This window comes from Daldinia childiae (genome assembly GCF_008694065.1).
Source record: "Daldinia childiae strain JS-1345 chromosome Unknown Scaffold14, whole genome shotgun sequence".
NCBI classification, from domain to species: Eukaryota; Fungi; Ascomycota; class Sordariomycetes; order Xylariales; family Hypoxylaceae; genus Daldinia; species Daldinia childiae.
The window spans coordinates 339,503-358,059 of NW_022984655.1; the positions used below are offsets into that span (position 1 = coordinate 339,503).

An 18,557-nucleotide genomic window follows, 5' to 3' on the forward strand; every position below is an offset into this window, starting at 1 on the left:
AGGACTATAAAAGTCGTAATAGCCAAGACAGAAGCGTCAAAGCTTGTAGACATCAGTCGATATATATAGACGAAATGAAAAAGATTCGTGTCGTATCCAACGTGTTTAACCGCCTAATTAGTTCAAAGTAGGTAGGTAGCGGCCACAAAAGCAACAATCAAGCCTGCAACGGCAGCACCACCTTGTCGCGGACCTGCGCCTTCATTCTTGTTCGAATCGCCCGAAACGTCTCCTCCATCGGTGGGAATAGGAACGGGAGTCGAGGAAGGCGGGCTTCGGGTAAAGCTGGAGATCGATGTTGCATTTTCCTGGAAGACACCAGCTAGGTATGCCGAAGTGCTTGTGCTGCTTGCATGGCTTGAAGTTGTCGCATAACTGCTGGTGACGAAGCTACTACTTGTCGATGTGCTGATGACCGACGAACTTGAAGAAGATGAAGATGAGGTTGACGTGGAACTGACTGTCGAAGAAGTTGAAGAAGTCGAGGAAGTCGAAGTTGAAGTCGTTGTCGGCGGTGCAGAGCTCGATGTAGAAGTGCTCGACGTGCTAGAAGCCTGAGTGGAAGTTGGCTCAGATGAAGACGAAGCTTGTGAAGAGCTTGATGATTCAGCATCGCCTCCCGAGCCGTCTAGGTTAAAAACAACGATGTTAGCTTTAGTACCCTTAGGTACTGTTACAACGCAGAAGTCTGAGCCACCAGCGCCGGATGCTTTGTTGTCGCTCCGAACACCAGACCCGTCGACTTCGCATTTTGCTCCGTTGCAGCCTCCTTCCGGGCATTCCACTCTAAGACCAAAGTTTGGTTTCGTATCAAAAAGTGCCGAATCTTGCCATACCGGATTTATTCCGAGTTTGACGAATGTGTCTCCGTCTCCGACCGTGTTCGCTCCGGCAACGTACGGAGACCAGTTACCAATAGGTTTCGATTCGTCACCCCAATGGCATCCTTCATCAGCGCTAACACCGGGAGCATTGATATAGTAACTAGTCATGTTAGCTATGAATATCAACTTAATCGAGACAACACTTACTGAGCTGCGGTCGAGTCCCAATAAGACATGTCCGGAACAGCTAGAGTAGCGGTGTCGAGGACATCGGTAGGAATGATCATATCTTCGTAGCCGGGCAGGCAAGTCTGGCAGAAAGAAACAACTTTTCCGGCTTTGTTCACAGCTTCCACCGCACCGGTACCGTCAACGCACCATGCCTTGTTCTTAAAAGGAACCTCAATTTCACCATCATCGTTGCAATAAACACCACCATACTACGACAGGTTAGCTAGTTGCTATAACAAGGCTCTAGGAGAATAAATACTCACAGTTGATTCGGGGAAGGTATAATGTGTGTTCGGTTTCCATTGCGCCATGACTTTACCAGGAGGGCAGGCGATAGGGCACCAAGTGCCCGAGACGCACTCTTGATCGGGAGCCAGGGCCCAGCCGCCGTTCATCTCAGACGGAGTGACAGCAAATAGACCCTTATCTTCCGGGAATTGGCACTTCTTCTTGCCATCTCGCGACACGAGCGCGGAGCTATTTCGTTGGCTGTACTTTGGGTTGTAGGCATTTTGAATGCCAACATGACTATGGCTGTGACTGTGACCGTGCTTCTTCTCTAGGTGCAGATGGTGATGGCGATGCTGAGCTGTGGCAGCGCATTGTTGAGCATTCAAGAGGAATACTGCCGACCCAACGGCGGCTTGTATCGTTGTGATCTTCATAATTCCTAGTAATGATTTTCGTGTTAAACAGGTATATGCTCCAAATTAGTGAAGCTAAAGGCAGATGGCCCCTCTACTAGCGTAGCGACTGATCAACAACGAGAACGAGATCAACAATCAAGACGACGATCGATCGGTATATCTTTAAGTCTGGTCGTGGGATGCGCAAAAAATAAAACTGGATTTTGCGATTGATAAGACTTCGTAAGTCTTAAAACGAACGTTTTGTATTTACTTCAAAAGAGTGACAGTGAGACGAATCTCTACGATAATGACCGACAATAAACAAGAAAAAGAGAGAACGAGCGAGGAGGAAGCCAAATAAGGAGTGACTTGGGCCGCGATGCACGAAAAGACGGAGAAAAAAGACGACTCCAGCAAAGGAGAAGGAGAGACAGCGGAGACGGGCAAACGGGGCGGACGGGGGGTGTAAGAGAGGGAAAAAAACAGGAGACGGGGGCGCATTGGGCAGGTGAACAGGGCCTCTCTCTAGGGGCTTTGTTAGTGAGTATTCTAGCGAGTAGCGCAATCTACCATGGCTACCATTGGCCGGTACCCCCGGGTACCCCCGAGCTTATTGAAATTTCTTGAAAGACTAACCAATGACAGGCCACTAGGATAAATGAACTAAATGCAGGTACGGATCCACTTCCCAAATCTGGATGAGTGGAGACCATGCAACTACCGGAACTCTCTGTCGAATTTCCCATTCTCTCACTTTTTTTCCCCAAGATCACCTATCAATTCTACCAATACTCTTAACCTGACGGGCCATACACTAATGCAGGAACCAACGCGCGAAAAGACGGTGCGCGATTTGATCGACATAAGTTCGCTAGAAATTTCGAAGGCATCCACGAAATGATATGGATATATATGGTGCCAATATATGTACCAACGAACGATGCTGATACTAGTCGCAACTAACATGGGGCCGTTTTCTGCAATAGATCAACAACTCCTGACTAGGGCTTTAAAGGAAACCCAAACTTCTCCCTACGTGTTCTTCGAAGTGCGAGTCCACGTAGAAAGCCAACACTGATTCTTTTTAATTCCTTTTAGATGTAACCTCGCGCGCAAAGCACGCGTCTTGATGTGATCTAGGAGCTGTATGGTCCAAATCAAGGGACAGGCGTTAAGGCGCGAATATGCTACCCAGTATCTTTATATTGCAACGCTGCAATGTGCGTTGGACTACTTGCGTAAATTAGCTCTCGACATCCTCTCGGCTAGGATTTGGTGGAATAAAAAAGCTGGCATGCGGCTTACTACACCTGGTAGCTATTAACTTGACGTCTAACGCGAATCCATGCAGGAAACATGCAAGAAACATACATACAGCTACAGCATGGGTCTCACGTGAAGATTCAATCGGCTCAACTAAAATTAAGTGTTATCCTCCGGTAGGATTTTAATCCCTGGATTAAATATATTATCTATTTTATAATACTTACAATATTCTCATTCTCTATTCATCTCACATTACGTTTCCCTCACACGATCTCTTCAATACATCAATTGCGCATTTGAAGAATACAACCATTGCTGAGCTCATCAATACTCAGAACCATGGTGTTGCTTAACCCCACTAATCGCAAAGAAGTAAGCTCGCTACCAGCTCTTACAAGCAAAGGTAAGGGCTAACACATTTTTGTAACAAGATCTGAAAAAAACCGTCGTGAGATCTTGAGCACGTGCAAGTTTCAGTGGGAAAGTAATTAAACGTTATCTTCTAAAAGGTTAGCGTTATGGGGTCGTATAATTGTCAGTGCTGATCTCCAGTTTGAGGCTTAATGAGGCGCTGAGACCGTAGTCATACAAAAGAGCGGTATCGTAAAGATGCGTCTAGTTAAATTAATCTGAACCGATGAGGTTCAATTCTATAGAGTTGTGGATAGATAAACTAACAGATTGATCAGATTAATTATAACTAATCCAAAGTCAAAGTCGTTTTTCGTCCATTTACTACCTAGGTAGTTAGTAAATACAGTCTTTCGGAAACAAGTGTTTACCAAGGTTAAATCTTAAGGAGTTAAACTACTTCTCTTAAGTGAGTTCTTATCAACCTAAACTAGCCACGATCACATAATATTTAAAGCTTTACCAATTGCTAGAGTTCAATTATATTAATAGATCTGATGGTGAGCTTCATAGCACGTGGTTTACTTTAGCCAACTGACATGTGCTTAAAATTCGTAAACTATTTTATTTTATTCTCATATGACCTAGTTAACATAAAAAAAGGCAGAGAATAAGAATAAGAATAAGAGTAAAGATGGAATTCGAATCCTTTTATTTTACCAGTTAAAAATAACTATTCTCTAGGATGTCGCTAGTCTCAAAATGAAAGCTATAGTGTTTTTACCTTATCTACTCTTCGATCGATACGATCAAAACAGCTATCTCGTCGTATCTTCAAAGTCCGAGAGCGCGCCAAGCCAACGCAACGGCACCTAGCATCTATGTAAAAAGTAAGCACCAAATCGCAAAGCACATTTCGTCTACGATTGGTTCGTTAGACGTCATTACATAACCCAGCCAGCCCTACACACGTGTACATACCTAATGTAGGTATTACTAACATTTGCTAGCGCCGTAGATATTTTTGTCTTTTTTTTAGCTACGCCTCCCATCGCATCCAATCATGTGCGTTCCCGGTAGCTTAAACCGTCAACTCGGGCCCGGGAACTTGGCAAGCCGGTCTTGCTCCGCCTTGCGGAACCTTCAACTTCCATAAGGGAGAGGCTGTCATCTGGGTGATAAAGTCTAATAATACACGAAGAATGTTTATTGGTTTATTCGTTTGATGTTTGCTGGTTGTGACTTTGAAAGGAGATGGATATAAAGACTTGAACAAATTTCACGATGGAAGAGTTTTTTTTTTATCATCACCATCAACTATAAAACCAAATCGAAGTTTCTCATTTCTTATCATTCTATTTTCCTTATTTCATTGGCTCTATTCCTGCTATCTTAATAAATCAATACCAGCACAATTATCCTCTGGGGCCAATCTTCTCTTAACTACCAAATCGTCTTAATCATCTTAATACCATCATAATGTTCAAGTCCAGCACCATCGCAGCCATCTTGGCTTTCTGCGCCATTGCCTCAGCTGCACCGGCTAACAGGCGCAATGAGCCGGACTGGGTCAAGACAGACTCTGGTTTACACACGATCCTAGGTGTTCACGGAACTGAGACTAGCGAGACACCCCACGAAACTTCTTCTGGCGTGCATTACCACGCCTCGGTGAGCTATTGCCAGTCTAGTTCTGTAACGGAGGCAGCTGTTGCATCTGCTACGAGCGATGCCACAGCGTCCACCAGCTCCACAACCAGCACCGCAAGTCCCGCCACGCCAACCGGCCTAAGCAAAGTCCAGCAGATCCTGCTTTCGGACACTCACACCGATGCCATCAACAACGTCCTTAAAGACGATTCCGACTTCGTGTTCGACTTCAACAAAGCGCGGGTATTCGGCCCAGGCAAGGGCGGCGAGATCGTCCTAGCCACGCGCAAGACCTTCCCAGCTCTAACCAGCACCGGGATCGGCATGGCCGTCGGCTTCCTCGGCCCCTGCGGTTTCAACACCCCCCACGTGCACAACCGCGCCACGGAGCTCCTCATCGTGACGAAGGGCAAGATCATGTCGGAGATGATCGTCGAGAACGGCGTTAACAACGCGGACAAGAAACCTCGCGACATCATGAACACCATCGAAGAACTACGTACGTTACCTCCCACCCCACAAACCACATCCCCCTTTCCTAAGATCTTAAGAAAGAGTTGAAACGCAGTCAGTCAGTCAGTCAGTCAGTCAGTCACTAACTCCTGTATATAGAAGCTACCCCCTACTACATGGGCGCCCTCCACACGCAGCTCAACCCCACCTGCGACAACGTAACCTTCATCGCGCCCCTGTCGAGCGACGACCCCGGCGTCAACACCATCGCCCAGGCTTACTTCGCCCTGGAGGACGACACGATCCGCGCCGCGGCCGGTAACAGCATCGACGGCGCCGACGTTGATAAGTTCCGCGGGCTTATCAGCGCTAATGTTGCTCTTGGTGTTGAGCAGTGTCTGAAGACTTGTAATATTGCTAAGCGCTGAGTGGGGAGGCGTGGTTAGGACGAGGATGATGATGATAGGGGGTTATAGGGGGATTTTTCGGATATGATATGAATTTAATGCGTAGGATAATGTTATGTTATGTGGAGTTTGGGGGAGGCGTGGGTGATCAGGTTGGGGTGGAAGTATTGGTTCTGAGTTTTGGTAGTGTTGGTTTACATTGTCACTCCTTTTAAATTATGATGGCTATAATATGTCGAGTAATAATTTAACATAGTTATTCTCTTTGTACAAAACATAATCAAGGCCACGGATATGCGCCTAAAGTAATTGTGATACCTTAACATTTGCATCTAACTTGAGTAATTGTGAGTAGGGAGATTCATTATAAACCGCGAGGTAGCTGTCTCGTCCGACGGTAAACCAGTTAAAATATGAAGATATAATAGCTTAGAGGCTTTGAATAGTTATTTACGTAGCTAGGTGATTATTGTAAGGATCTGATATACTCTTCATCTAGGTAACTATCTAAGTAGGTCTATGAGTCTTTAATGGGAGTGAGGGGCGTAAAGAGGAACTGGACATTACCGCCTTCACTAGAAAAAAAAGCACGGCATTATTGCCGTCAGTTTAGTGATGAAATATGAGTGAAAATGTATAGAATAAGCGAGAACTCATAAGTGTAAAGCATTGCTTTGGGATGAGCGCAATGCCGTATCGGTATTACATACACTTTTTTTTAACAGTATAACTATTAGCTCTTAAAGTTGGACACTATTATACAATATAATTATTAGCTATAATGACACGACATCTCCATAAAGTCTACAAGTGTGTTAGGCTTTTAAAATTGCTAGATCCCTGAAGATAGATATAGTAAGGTGATATAATTAATAACTAGAGCCTTATTTGACTTTACGGATATTCTTCTTCATGTCTATAAAACTGAATTGTTATCACATGTTTTGAAATTAACCTAACAGCATTAGATTTAGCTTTTTAAAAAAACATGATTTTATAACTAAAGTTGTCATACCATCGCATTTCTCTCACAAATCCCAACTAAAAATATTATTTTCAATATCATGTTTCACCTCTTCATATCAGCAACAACCCACTTCGCCTCCGATCTAGCAATCTCTTATTATCAACTAGATTTTACAAACGCAAACATATTAGTTAGGTACCTAGCAAAGACCGGAAGCAAGTGCTAAACACTTTCGGACCCTCCCGGACCTATAGCGGAGATGCAAGAAATTCTCCTGCTCCGGCTCTGATTGGCTAATCCGACGGTGATCGATCCGCTCTTGGCACCCTCCCGACGAGCGTTGGCGGTATCTAATCGATCTAACCTGGGCTGATGTCCGGACTAGGCAGGTCGGTGGGAGCGTGGGTGGAGAGATTCTTCGCCCTACTATGTATGTATGTGTGTATGTGTGTATGTATGTAGATACTCGCAGCGTAATAGAAACGGCACCGACGAATCGTCTAGCCGTCCCGTACGCGGCTGTCGCTAGCGATTTATTCTACATATGTAATAGTATGTATAAGCTGCAACCCTGCGAGGAGCGGGGCTGCGCGCTGCTCATTGCTCGTAGCATAGTTCAAATACTCCAAAAAGTGACTCTTCCCACCACACCACCAGCTTTGCTTCTGCTTCTCTTCTTCGAAGCCCCCGTCGGATTGATGCTCTCCTGATCTGGCACGCTTGAAAGTCCCAGCTATAAATTTACTAGTTAAGGGATATAGGATATAATAAGGATAGTAGATAGATAGATAATAGGTAGTACAGGTTCATTATGCAGTTAAAAACGCTTCTGCTCTCGTCGGCGACTCTGCCGCTCGCGACGAGCGAGACGGTCCTCGGCGTTTACATCTTCCACCGCCACGGGGATCGGACTCCTAAAAGTCTCGCGCCCACCAACTTGACCGCGTTGGGCGCCGACCAGGTCTTCCAGTCCGGCAGCTACTACCGCAGCAAATACGTCGCATCGGACGCGCGCTCGCCCATCGTCGGCTTGAGCAACGACATCGCCGTGCCCACGCAGCTAAGCGTGATCTCCCCCGCGGACTCCGTGCTCCAGAGCTCCGCGATGGCTTTTCTCCAGGGCATCTACCCGCCCGCCGGCGACAACGGCATGTCCGTATTAGCCAACAAGTCCGAGGTCCAGGCTCCGCTCGGCGGATACCAGTACATCCCCGTCGGGGTATCGTCGACCGCCTCCTCGAACCCCAACTCGGAGAACAACGAGTGGCTGCAGGGCGGCTCCGGCTGCGGCAACGCCATGGTGAGCTCCAACGACTACTTCCGATCGGCCGAGTTCGCCAGCACGCTAGACCGCACGCGGTCTTTTTACAGCGGTCTCCTGCCCGTGATCAACGGCACCTTCAGCGCCGGCCAGGCCAACTTCAAGAACGCGTACACCATCTTCGACCTGGTCAACGTGGCTACCATCCACAACCAGACGATCCCGTCCGAGAACCTGCTCACGGACGACGCTCTGTTCGAGCTGAGGACTCTTGCCGACGCTCACGAGTGGAACCTCGCGTACAACAGCAGCGACCCGATCCGCGCCGTCGCCGGCGCCACGCTCGCCGCGCAGATCCTGCAGCAGCTCAACTCCACGCTGACCAGCCGCAGCAAGACCCCCGTCGGCATCCAATTCGGCGCCTACGCGTCCTTCATGTCCTTCTTCGGACTAGCACAGCTGGACAAGATATCCGCCGACTTCACCGGCGTAGTCGACTACGCGTCGTCCATCGTCTTCGAGCTCGTTACCAACGCCAGCACGGCTTCCTACCCCAGCCTCGACGACGTGTCCGTCCGCTTCCTGGTGGCGAACGGGTCCGCGGCCCAGCACGCGCCCCGCGAGTTCCCGCTATTTGGACGGGAACAGTCCCCGCTCCCGTGGAACGATTTCGCTGCTGAGATCAACAAGTTTGCCATCGGGGATACGGCGGCATGGTGTCAAGCCTGCGGAAACACGACGGGTATCTGCGCGAGCGCGGCGTCTTCGCCGGGTGGTTCTGATAGTGATAACGGCAACGGTGCGGCAGCTACTACGTCTGGCAACGGCATTTCGCTCCCCGTTGCTGGTGTCATCGGCGCTTTGGTCACGCTTGTCGTAATTCTCGGCGTTGAAGGCCTTGTGTATGCTATCGCGGGTCTGAAGCTCGTTAAGAAGTCGACCCTGGCTGCTGGTGCTGGAACTGCTGGTGTTGCAGGTGGTGTTGCGGCGGCGGGCTCAAAGGCTTAGGAGTTACGCAAGACACGATTATATTGAGTATGTGAGAATATTGGTGAGGGGAGGGGGGGGGTTAGTTTATATGATACCAAACGTTGTTTGATGAGCGATGATGTATAATGATAGCGCTCTATGTTCGGCTTTTCGAAGCTGGATTTGCAATTTAATAAATATAAAAGCAACATGATATTGTTTATATGAGTATTATATCAATTAAGAGATTCTTAGTAACTAATTATGAATTTTTTAAGTCTAAATCTAAGCATAAATTCCTCATTGATCAGACAGCATTGTTTCACTACCCTTACATTATAGGTGTGTTGGTTCGGCGGTTATAATAGGGGCTTAAAAGGGGCTTCTACTCTGATTTGTTAGGTACCCCTTTATCAAGTATAATGCTCAGCCCTAGAGTAGCTATGTTGATGTTGATTCCACCCCAACCGTACGAAACCGTTTATCTAACAGTACCTACATCATTGTACACACATATAGGATCCCTTATGCAATCTCTAAACACCCTCATCTATCGCAAGATAATAAACAACCAAATACTTATTACCCCTAACCTAGGTAGTTAAGTACCTAAGTTATCCTCAAAACCTCACAACAGTAACCCTCCCATTACCATCCTCACCAACAACCCACCGCTCATCCCCCGCTATCTTCCCCCGTCCCATCAGCTCCCACCACATCTCATCCGGAAACCTAACCTCCGCCACCAAATCCCCATCCCCATCCCCATCCCCATCCCCATCCCCATCCCCATCCCCATCCCCATCCCCATCCCCTCCTTCTCCCTCCCGTACCCTCGTCAACACATCCTGCTCCCGCTCCTCCAACACGCTAATCTTAGGCAAAACAAAACTCGACAGCGCCTCCATGATAAAGCACTGCCGCGCCACAACCCTGACCCCCGCGCGCGCATCCACCGCGTCGCTCACCGTCAGATACGGAAACTCCTCGTGCCGCCAGCACGGCGCCCACCCCGGCCACAGCTGTCCCTCCGCGCCGCCGCCGCCAGAAGACAGCCGGGCGCTGCCCAGGATCCGGGCCAGCGAGCCCGCCCGCGGGCAGAAGCTCATGTGCACGTCGCCGTCGGCGCAGCACTCGTCGAACCACCGGGGCCCCGTGCCGGAGAACGGGACCCCCGTGCACCGCACCTGGTGGTGTCGCGGCGGCGACAGGCCCGCGTGTTGGCCCGCCAGCCAGCGGTGTTCTTCCTCGTGCACGTACACGTTGTCCTGGTCGAGGTGGATTTCCCTTATCGACGGCGTGTATCGCTGGCGCAAGCCCAGGAACTCGAGATCCCGGCGCGAGAACATCTTAACGAGAGCTGGACTATCGGGAATAAGCTTGTTGGCCTCGGCCATATCTAGCGACGGACGGTACGTTGAAGGCTGCGAAATATCCCACACGGTAAGCTCTTCGTGTGGATCGATGAGCCACGGCGACCGGTCTGGCTGCCACAAGTATAGCGCGTAGTGCGTCGCCGTGTGTGCCGAGAAGAAGCGGTCTTGGTCGTCTAGCGGGAAGCCTATCGCGATAATCTTCCACTCGCAGCGGAACGTGATATCCCACTCAACCCGGACCTCATTCTCATCCCCCTCTCCACGGCACCGTCGTCGCCGCCGGACATCAAACGCCGTCGCAAAATGCCGATACGACATCTCTGGCGAATCCAACGAATACACCCCGGATACCTTACACCACTCAAACACCAACACCCCCTCGCCCAGCCTCAATCTGCGAACAACTATCCCCTTCGTATCGAACGGGACGTCGAACAACCGCCTCGTCTCCAGATCATACGCGACCCAGCGCCGCGCCACCACCTCCTGGTACACCAGCAGCCCACCGTCGACAGACCAGGTGGTATCCGGGTACTGGAAAGGCGCGGTATGGTCATCCCAGCGTAACCAGCGATCCCAAGGGGGGACGCCTTGGAAGCCAGCCGTGCCCTCGCGCACGACGTCGATTTTCTCGACCAGCCGCGGCCTCGCAGCGCGCAGGTAGAAATACCGTCTCGCCACGTCGGCGAACACGCGCGCCCAATCCGGTTTCAAGCCGATATCCCCGGTGCGCATCTCCCGCGAGCGCGGGAAGTGCCGCGTCATGAAGTGGTGGGACGCAGCCGCGTCCGTGAACGCGGCATTCCAGGCGCGGCCGACGCGGCGGCAAAGGATGATGTCCTGGGGGTTGAGGAACTGGGCTATGATGACGAAGAGGTCGAGGGGGAGGTCTGTTAGGTCTTTGGGGTTGGAAGTGGTGGTGTTAACGTCGATATTGACGTTAAATCCATTACCGATACCATTATCGTTACTATTGCCATTTCCGTTTCCTATCTTGATTAAACTAGGATTCCCAGGCTGAGAAGAAGTAAAATTAGTTTCCATCGCAATGGCTATATAACTAAAGTTTGATGTACGAATCGGAGGGGAAGGAGAATATAATGGATACCCCCAAGTACGTCAGTGTCTTGGTTTAACTCCGACAAGATCCGGCGGAGGAGGCGGAGGTGATGCGGCTGGGTACATTGAACTGACTACATTTTCTGGTATACCGCCGATTAATACGATTTAGTTATATAGAAATTACGATAAATTTTAGATTTATTATAATATTCATAAGTTAAAGTATGAAAAGTTGTAATTGGATGGATTTTGGATGAGTTTATTTACCCAGCTAACTTAAATATTTATGAGCCCCTACGAAAGCTCTCACTTTATTCCGCAATAACATGATCATGATCTGTTAAAATCGTATCACATAATAATACTCATCATTCTCATGAAACCTGTTAACATCGTAAAGACCGTAACTCATCATCCCATTGAAGCAAATAAATACAGGCTATATACAGATTGTTTGCTTGCTCATAACCCTCCAAATCCATGTACCCATTAGCTGTGCGTAGGCATAGCCACATCCGCCTTCCTAGAAATAGCATCCGCGCTCGACCATAATGCCGTAACAGTCTTCTGTTGCGTGTAAAAATTAATCCCCGGTCGTCCGTAGAATGTATTCGCACCACCTCCAGCAACACTCTTCTTGTTTCCGGTAAACGAGAACATAGGCAGGGGCACTGGGATCGGGACATTGATACCGACCTGGCCGGCCTCGATGTTACGTCGGAATGTCTCGGCCGTCGCGCCTGAGCGTGTGAAGATAGCCGTACCATTGCCGTATTCGTTCTGGTTGATCAGGTCGATTGCCTCGTCCAGCGTGTCTACGTTTAGGCAGACTAGCACTGGGCCGAAGATCTCTTCCTTGTAGCACTTCATGTCCTTGGTAACGTTTGTGATGATGGTGGGACCAACCCAGTTTCCGTTAGGGTACTTCTCCGGCTTGAAGCCTCGCCCATCTAAGAGGATCGTGGCACCCTCCTCTTCGGCGCTGGCGATAAGGCTTTCGATTCTCGCCTTGCTCTGCGGCGTGATGACGGGACCCAAGTCGGCACCCTCTTCAAAGCCGCCGTTAACTTGAAGTTTCTTGGCGCTCTCCGCCAGTTCCGTTAGCCACTCCTTCGTCTCGCCCACCATAACTAGCGTGCTGAGAGCCATGCACCGTTGACCGGCGGCACCGAAGGCAGCTCCGACGATGGCGTTGAGGAATTGATTCTTGTTGCAGTCCGGCATGACGGCCGCGTGGTTCTTGGCACCCAGGTTGGCCTGCACTCTTTTGCCGTTGGCGGATCCTCTGCTAAAGATATATTCGCCGGCCTTGTTTCCGCCGACAAAGCTGATCGCCTTGATCTCCGGGGCGTCTAGGAGGAAATTTACGGTGTCGTGAGCTCCGTGGACTACGTTAACCACACCCTCGGGGAAACCGGCCTCCTTCGCCAGCTCAACTAAGATCATAGCCGCTCCGGGATCTCTCTCGGAAGGCTTGAGGACCACGGTATTTCCGGTTACCGTCGCAATCGGGATACACCATAAGGGGATCATAGCAGGGAAGTCTGTTAGTTAGTGCTGTTAGCAAAATTGGCTTATATGATATTAAATCGATGTTATATTGGCACATACTAAAAGGGCAGATGGCAGCAACAACACCCAACGGCTCCCTATAAGATCTCGTCTCCATATCCTTAGCAACCTCAAGCACCTCGCCCTTGAGATATTCCGGGGCACCACACGCGGCCTCTGCCACCTGAAGACCACGAAGGACGTCACCCCTAGCGTCTACGAATGTCTTTCCTTGCTCGAGGGTAATGCTTGCGGCAAGACGGTCCCAGTTCTCGCGGATCAAGCTAACATACTTGAACATGATCTGCTGGCGAGCAAGCACGCTCTTGGCCTTCCACTCGGGGAACGCGCGCTGGGCACTATCTACAGCAGCCTGGAGCTCTGCATTTGTGAGTTGCGGGACACGAGTGACGAGGTTATTAGTAGCCGGATCGTGTAGGTCGATGAACTTATCCGTTTGGCTGGGTCGGAACTCGTTATCTACAAAATACGGCGTATCCTCTGGCTTCTCTATCTTCTCGTGTGTCGTAGGATAGCTCGTAGCCGTCGAGGCTAAGGCGCTCATAGGACGAAGCTGCTTAGCCACGACGGCCAAACGGGAAGAGGTCGCCGCTCTTGACGACATTCTGAATATGGCGGGGGATGATGATAGAGAAGAGGAGAATCGACGAGTAGCAATACGACCGGCGCTGGTAGTAATACCTCGTGTGCATATGAGACGGTGCATAGTGAAGACAAGATCAACTCTTAATAATAAAAAAAGAAAAAAAAAATACAAGACCCCTTTTCTACATAAGCCCTTGGGCATAAGAATTAGCCATTGGCATCAATGCATACGTTTCGTTCCCCGGAAGGGGCAACGCTCGGGATGGGGTACATATGTTATTTGAGTAAGTGCGAGTAGGTACATGGTGGAATGGCAATACTCAGCTATTACATATTATCGGTGTGGGGTATTGCCGTCGGCATGGGGTAGCGTTATCGGGATCGTCATAAACCCGAGGCTTTACTGGCTTACTAGCTTATTATTCCCATAAAAGGTTCAATTGGGCAAGAGGGGTAGCTTCTTTATCTTTGCCCGTTTCTTACCGCTAAGCCGAACCCCCGAGCACCGGACGTATATTACCTGTATATCATCTGTATATCATTTCCGGTAAGCTAAGCTGGGTACTATTACGTTATAACAGTGATAAGCATACGAAGCTCTACTTCCGTCCCTTACGTAGAACCTACTAAGATAACTCATCTTTAGTAGTTGACAGCTTATTCATGACTTAAGACAACTCATATCAAAAGCTCCATTATCGAAGCCGAGCAGGGCCTAGTATCCCCCGCACAACCTAACATATCTTGATACCAACTCTTAAGCATCGGTCGAGGTTTGAAGCCTGAAGTTTGAAGTTTGTTGACTACCTACCGGTAGACTAGTTCAAATCAGCCTATCACGTCTCTATCCTACCCAATATACTATGTAAGACGACGTGTCTTTGCACCCGCACCCGTGGCACAGCATCGATGACTATCAAAACAATACAGTAAGGAGTATAATCATATCCACACACCCGAACCAGTTTATTGAGTTGCTCAGTTGCTCTCGAAGCTGTACTTGAGCCAACCCCCGAGAGCCCGTAAGCTCTCCCATCGCACATTCTCGTCGGAATCCTGCATGAGCTCCATGATGCGAGTCTTTAATCCCAATTTCTCTAGTTGGTATCTCTTCTCTGGTACTTCCTTGACTAGACAGCCGACATCGTTGCAAGCGATTGCCAATACCGCCTTGTCGTTCTCCCATGGCTTCTTCATGATATCCGCCAATTTTCGTGGAATTTCGCCGTTCTCGAACTCTAGAATCTTTCGTGCGTTCTCAACCCAGAAGACTTGATGACGGTGAGGTGGTGACCATCTTAGATGTCCAGTCTGAACCTCTGCGACGTACTCGTCAAATGTGGTCTTGGTCTTCTGGTACTCTTCTAGCATCTCCTTTAGCTTTTCTAAGTCCTCCTGCAAGTCCGGGTCCGTAAGATGACGGCCGCTAAAGTTTTGAAGTAGAGCGGGAAGTCTCGCTAGAACTGCCGTAGGGAGAAGCGTGGAAGGATTAGCTTCGAGAAAGTTATACAGCGTCGATAGAAGAAGGCGCGTAGTCTTCTCCTTTGGCGAGAGCCGTAGTAACTGAGTATATAAAAGAATGATGTCGTATTCGCTATGCACATGTTAGTCGCGATCGTTTGTACTCCAAAAGGGGACTTCGTACTCATCCAGGTCGTTACCGATATCTTCTGCCTCGAAACTTAGTTGCCAAAGTACCAGCAGGACATGGTATAGCAGCTGCAGCCCGACTCCACCACTAATGCCCTCGAAACCACCGCTCCTGGTCGTAGTGTTGCCGCTCCATAGACTAGCAGAAGACTCTCCACCAACGCCCGCAGCTTTTCGAAGAATCTCGATTAAAGGAGCAACCGTCTCGCTTCTCTGCTTCCAGAAGAGCTGTCTGGATGATTGTCCGTATAGGAGAGAGGAGTATTCCATGACTGCGATATCTTGCAATCCTGCATCATTCGAGTTTTTTACTAAACCGCAGAGGTAGCTTAGAATTAAAGGTAAGGCATGTTCCGTCGATGAGGATTCGTCTTTAGAGTTGGCCATAAGGGCAGTAAGGACGGTAGAGGTGAGCAGAGGGATGGTATCCTCGGAATTATTCGAGCGCGCAAGAAGAGGTAGAAGATGTTGATACGGGTCCGGATCTCTAAAGAGTGCTTTCGCGAGCGCTGGGACGCCTAGACAATATGTTAGTATGAGTAAGGTGTTGATTGATTATTGGTGATATAGAGGGAAATAGACGCACCTTCGAGCAGATCGCTCAATAAGACCAATATGTATTGAACAACATCGGAACGTTTGCTTGCCGACTCGAGAACGCCTGTCGTGCCCGGTCCTCCAACAAACAATATTCGGTAACCATCAAGATCGCTTTCGACTACTTGTTTTCGTTGTTCTCTTTTCACTTTATCGACTGCTCTAATCTTGGCCAATTGGGCCTCGGTGATAGTGCCTGCTCTAGCTGCGCCATCCCAGGGAACCGGTCGCTGACGAATGTTGTTTTGGAGCGAACCCAGGTAAGGAGGGGGATCGAGCGACATGATGGAAATTATAGTTATTTAAAGGTGGCCTATGAAAATTGTTGTATTTGTCTAAGTCGGAAAATTCGAGCCGGAAGCGAGCTCGATTCAGGAATGTGGTATATTGGAGCTCCCCTGGAATAGTATGTAGAAGATGAGGTAAGGTAGCACAAGGCTTCCGAGCTTTAGGATGGTTTAGTGTTAAAGGCTGAAGCTGTACCGTTATAATAAACTATTGGCTTAAGTGGGGTTACCGTCATAAGCACATGCATGGAACTTTAGGTACCTATCTCAAGTACCTATGTACCTAGCCTCAACCCAGATATTCGAAATCTTGTTCGTTTCGTTGTACACCTCTAGCCACATTAATTTTTAATCAATCATAGGTATCACTCTATTTACATGATTCCAAATTCAGATTTCATGGAACGCCACATCCATAACCCACAGATACAATAATACGAGCCATGCATTGCTTAGCACAGTCCGCCTCCATGAGATCTGGTCTGAGTAATGAGATAAAATATTAGCTACTTCATCTCATCATTCTAATAATACATAACTATCGACTATATAGCTTATTAAAAATTACTCAAGCCAAGCCGAAGAAACAGCTAGCATGTAGTCAGTTATACTTGTCAAGTCTTTATTCATATAACCTTCTAGACCGTCCTCTGAACAGCTTAAGGCACGTAATGCTATTCCTTTTGCCTCATAGTAGAACGCTATGATATCTACGTATATCTCCAAGTCTTCATTTAGATCTGTCATAATCAGTCCTATTTTGGGTGTTTTCTGGGATCCTTAGATATTGCTATATTGGGATCCGCTCCCTTCTGTATTAACAATCTATAAATTTCTGGACTGCTGTTATCGTCGTAGAAGTTTAAAGGCAAGGCTCCGTTTGGCGCTCTAAGATTCGGGTCTGCGCCAGAGTTAAGGAGGAGTTTTGTCATTCGTGTGTTCTTTTTTAGGATACTATCATGAAGAGGAGGTAGATACACGAAAGGCAACACCTTATCCGTCCTGGCTTTATGGGCTAGAAGCAGATCTACCATATCGAGCTTATTCAATCCATATGCTACTTCATATGCTACTTGTAACGGAGTATGTCTGAAATAAATATCGTTCTCGACATCGGAAAGTTCGACCAACTCCGCAAGGGCCTCTAGGTCATCGCCCATGATAGCATGAAAAAGGGGTTCAACTTGCACCATCAAACCATTGCAGTCTTCGTCGATACCTAAGCGAAACCCGAGACGTTGAAGATTATTAATCAGGATCTTATTGCGCACAAAATCTTCAAAAGTTGCTTCTGGTCGCTGATGCGAACTCTCTCGAGGAAACATATCCTTAAGCCTCGCGATCTCTTTATATGAATCACGAGCGAGCCCCTCGCATATGAAACGAAGCATTACTCTAGAAGCTACCGTTTAGAACAAGCCAGTCTTGTCCAATAGATCGCCAAACTCTTCCATAGTTTCGTTACTGTCAAAAGACTTTTGTACATAGCAACAACCATTAGCGACGGGACTTTCTGCGATAGGAGTGAGATTTAGAATTAGTAGACCCAATCCGTCCAATCTACTATCGTACGAACCACTTCTATCGTCTTCGCCACGATAGAGGGCCGGCTTTTGATCTGTCATTTCCCTGGTCTTGGTATTTATATAGAAATCTATATGTATTAGTCTCCAACTCGTCACGTAACTCCATTCTGATGAAAGCCGCCAAGCTTTACGCAGGATTTCCGTCATTTGATTTGTATAGTAACCATTTTCGTGTGGCTTTGTTTCTCCCATTGGCGTGTTTCGTTCTATATCAAGTAAAAGAAAGACCTATATAATTGAGGGGTTGTTCTGTGTGAGGTTGGACGTTGGGCCTTGCTGGCTGATCAGAAGAAAAAGCCAGATAGCCGAAGCGAATGGCAAAAATTCATGCTGAGGAAGCCCCTTGCAGATCTTGGGTGGAGGATGGGCACCAAGTATCATAGTGTTGTAAGGGAACTCCTTGAGTGTAGATTCCCAGAAGATGATGTTCCACATGACTACTTCGCAGAGCAGTTCTTAGAGAAGGTTATGAAACCACTGAGTAGTTGTAGTGCTTAAAGGAGACTTTGGGAGTATGTATCATTAGAAGTTGGATGGGAAGAGCTTATATTCGGAGATTATTATTTGGAAAGACTTACTGGGTACCTCTAGGCGTTATCACTACTTATTGTATAACTATTTTGAGATGATCTACCCCTAATTCAACGGAACGAGATTTACTACACTCTGTATTTAGACTCTACATACCTGTGAGTCTTTATATACTGGAGTAATCCCTTGAAATAGTCGGTAGTTATAGCTGACTTACCTCTATTGTCCAGCCATCGTGCTAAAATAATGTCACTTGAGTTTAGTAACGTAATTATCGCCAGCAGAAACATTCAACATATGCTG

At 48.1% G+C, this 18,557-nt stretch overlaps 6 protein-coding genes across 6 annotated transcripts; 2 read left to right on the forward strand and 4 right to left on the reverse strand.

The window, feature by feature from the left end:
- Positions 1-122: 122 nt before the first annotated feature.
- Positions 123-1,720, reverse strand: GL218_08832 (putative secreted beta-glucosidase adg3; the record flags this gene model as incomplete). Its single annotated transcript, XM_033585642.1, has 3 exons — positions 123-984; positions 1,032-1,264; positions 1,319-1,720. 3 exons carry the CDS (start codon positions 1,718-1,720, stop codon positions 123-125), a joined length of 1,497 nt encoding a protein of 498 aa, XP_033440320.1.
- Positions 1,721-4,780: 3,060 nt separating this feature from the next.
- Positions 4,781-5,832, forward strand: GL218_08833 (Spherulin-1B; the record flags this gene model as incomplete). Its single annotated transcript, XM_033585643.1, has 2 exons — positions 4,781-5,450; positions 5,564-5,832. The coding sequence occupies 2 exons, from the start codon at positions 4,781-4,783 to the stop codon at positions 5,830-5,832; spliced, it is 939 nt and encodes a 312-aa protein (XP_033440319.1).
- Positions 5,833-7,589: 1,757 nt separating this feature from the next.
- Positions 7,590-9,047, forward strand: GL218_08834 (putative histidine acid phosphatase protein; the record flags this gene model as incomplete). The annotated part of the gene is made up of 1 exon (XM_033585644.1): positions 7,590-9,047. The coding sequence occupies one exon, from the start codon at positions 7,590-7,592 to the stop codon at positions 9,045-9,047; it is 1,458 nt and encodes a 485-aa protein (XP_033440315.1).
- Positions 9,048-9,628: 581 nt separating this feature from the next.
- Positions 9,629-11,428, reverse strand: GL218_08835 (uncharacterized protein; the record flags this gene model as incomplete). The annotated part of the gene is made up of 1 exon (XM_033585645.1): positions 9,629-11,428. One exon carries the CDS (start codon positions 11,426-11,428, stop codon positions 9,629-9,631), a length of 1,800 nt encoding a protein of 599 aa, XP_033440314.1.
- Positions 11,429-11,935: 507 nt separating this feature from the next.
- On the reverse strand, positions 11,936-13,724 carry GL218_08836 (Methylmalonate-semialdehyde dehydrogenase [acylating], mitochondrial; the record flags this gene model as incomplete). The annotated part of the gene is made up of 2 exons (XM_033585646.1): positions 11,936-12,990; positions 13,058-13,724. The coding sequence occupies 2 exons, from the start codon at positions 13,722-13,724 to the stop codon at positions 11,936-11,938; spliced, it is 1,722 nt and encodes a 573-aa protein (XP_033440316.1).
- An 857-nt stretch (positions 13,725-14,581) lies between these two features.
- GL218_08837 (V-type proton ATPase subunit H) lies at positions 14,582-16,134 on the reverse strand (the record flags this gene model as incomplete). Its single annotated transcript, XM_033585647.1, has 3 exons — positions 14,582-15,197; positions 15,249-15,771; positions 15,840-16,134. 3 exons carry the CDS (start codon positions 16,132-16,134, stop codon positions 14,582-14,584), a joined length of 1,434 nt encoding a protein of 477 aa, XP_033440180.1.
- Positions 16,135-18,557: the final 2,423 nt, after the last annotated feature.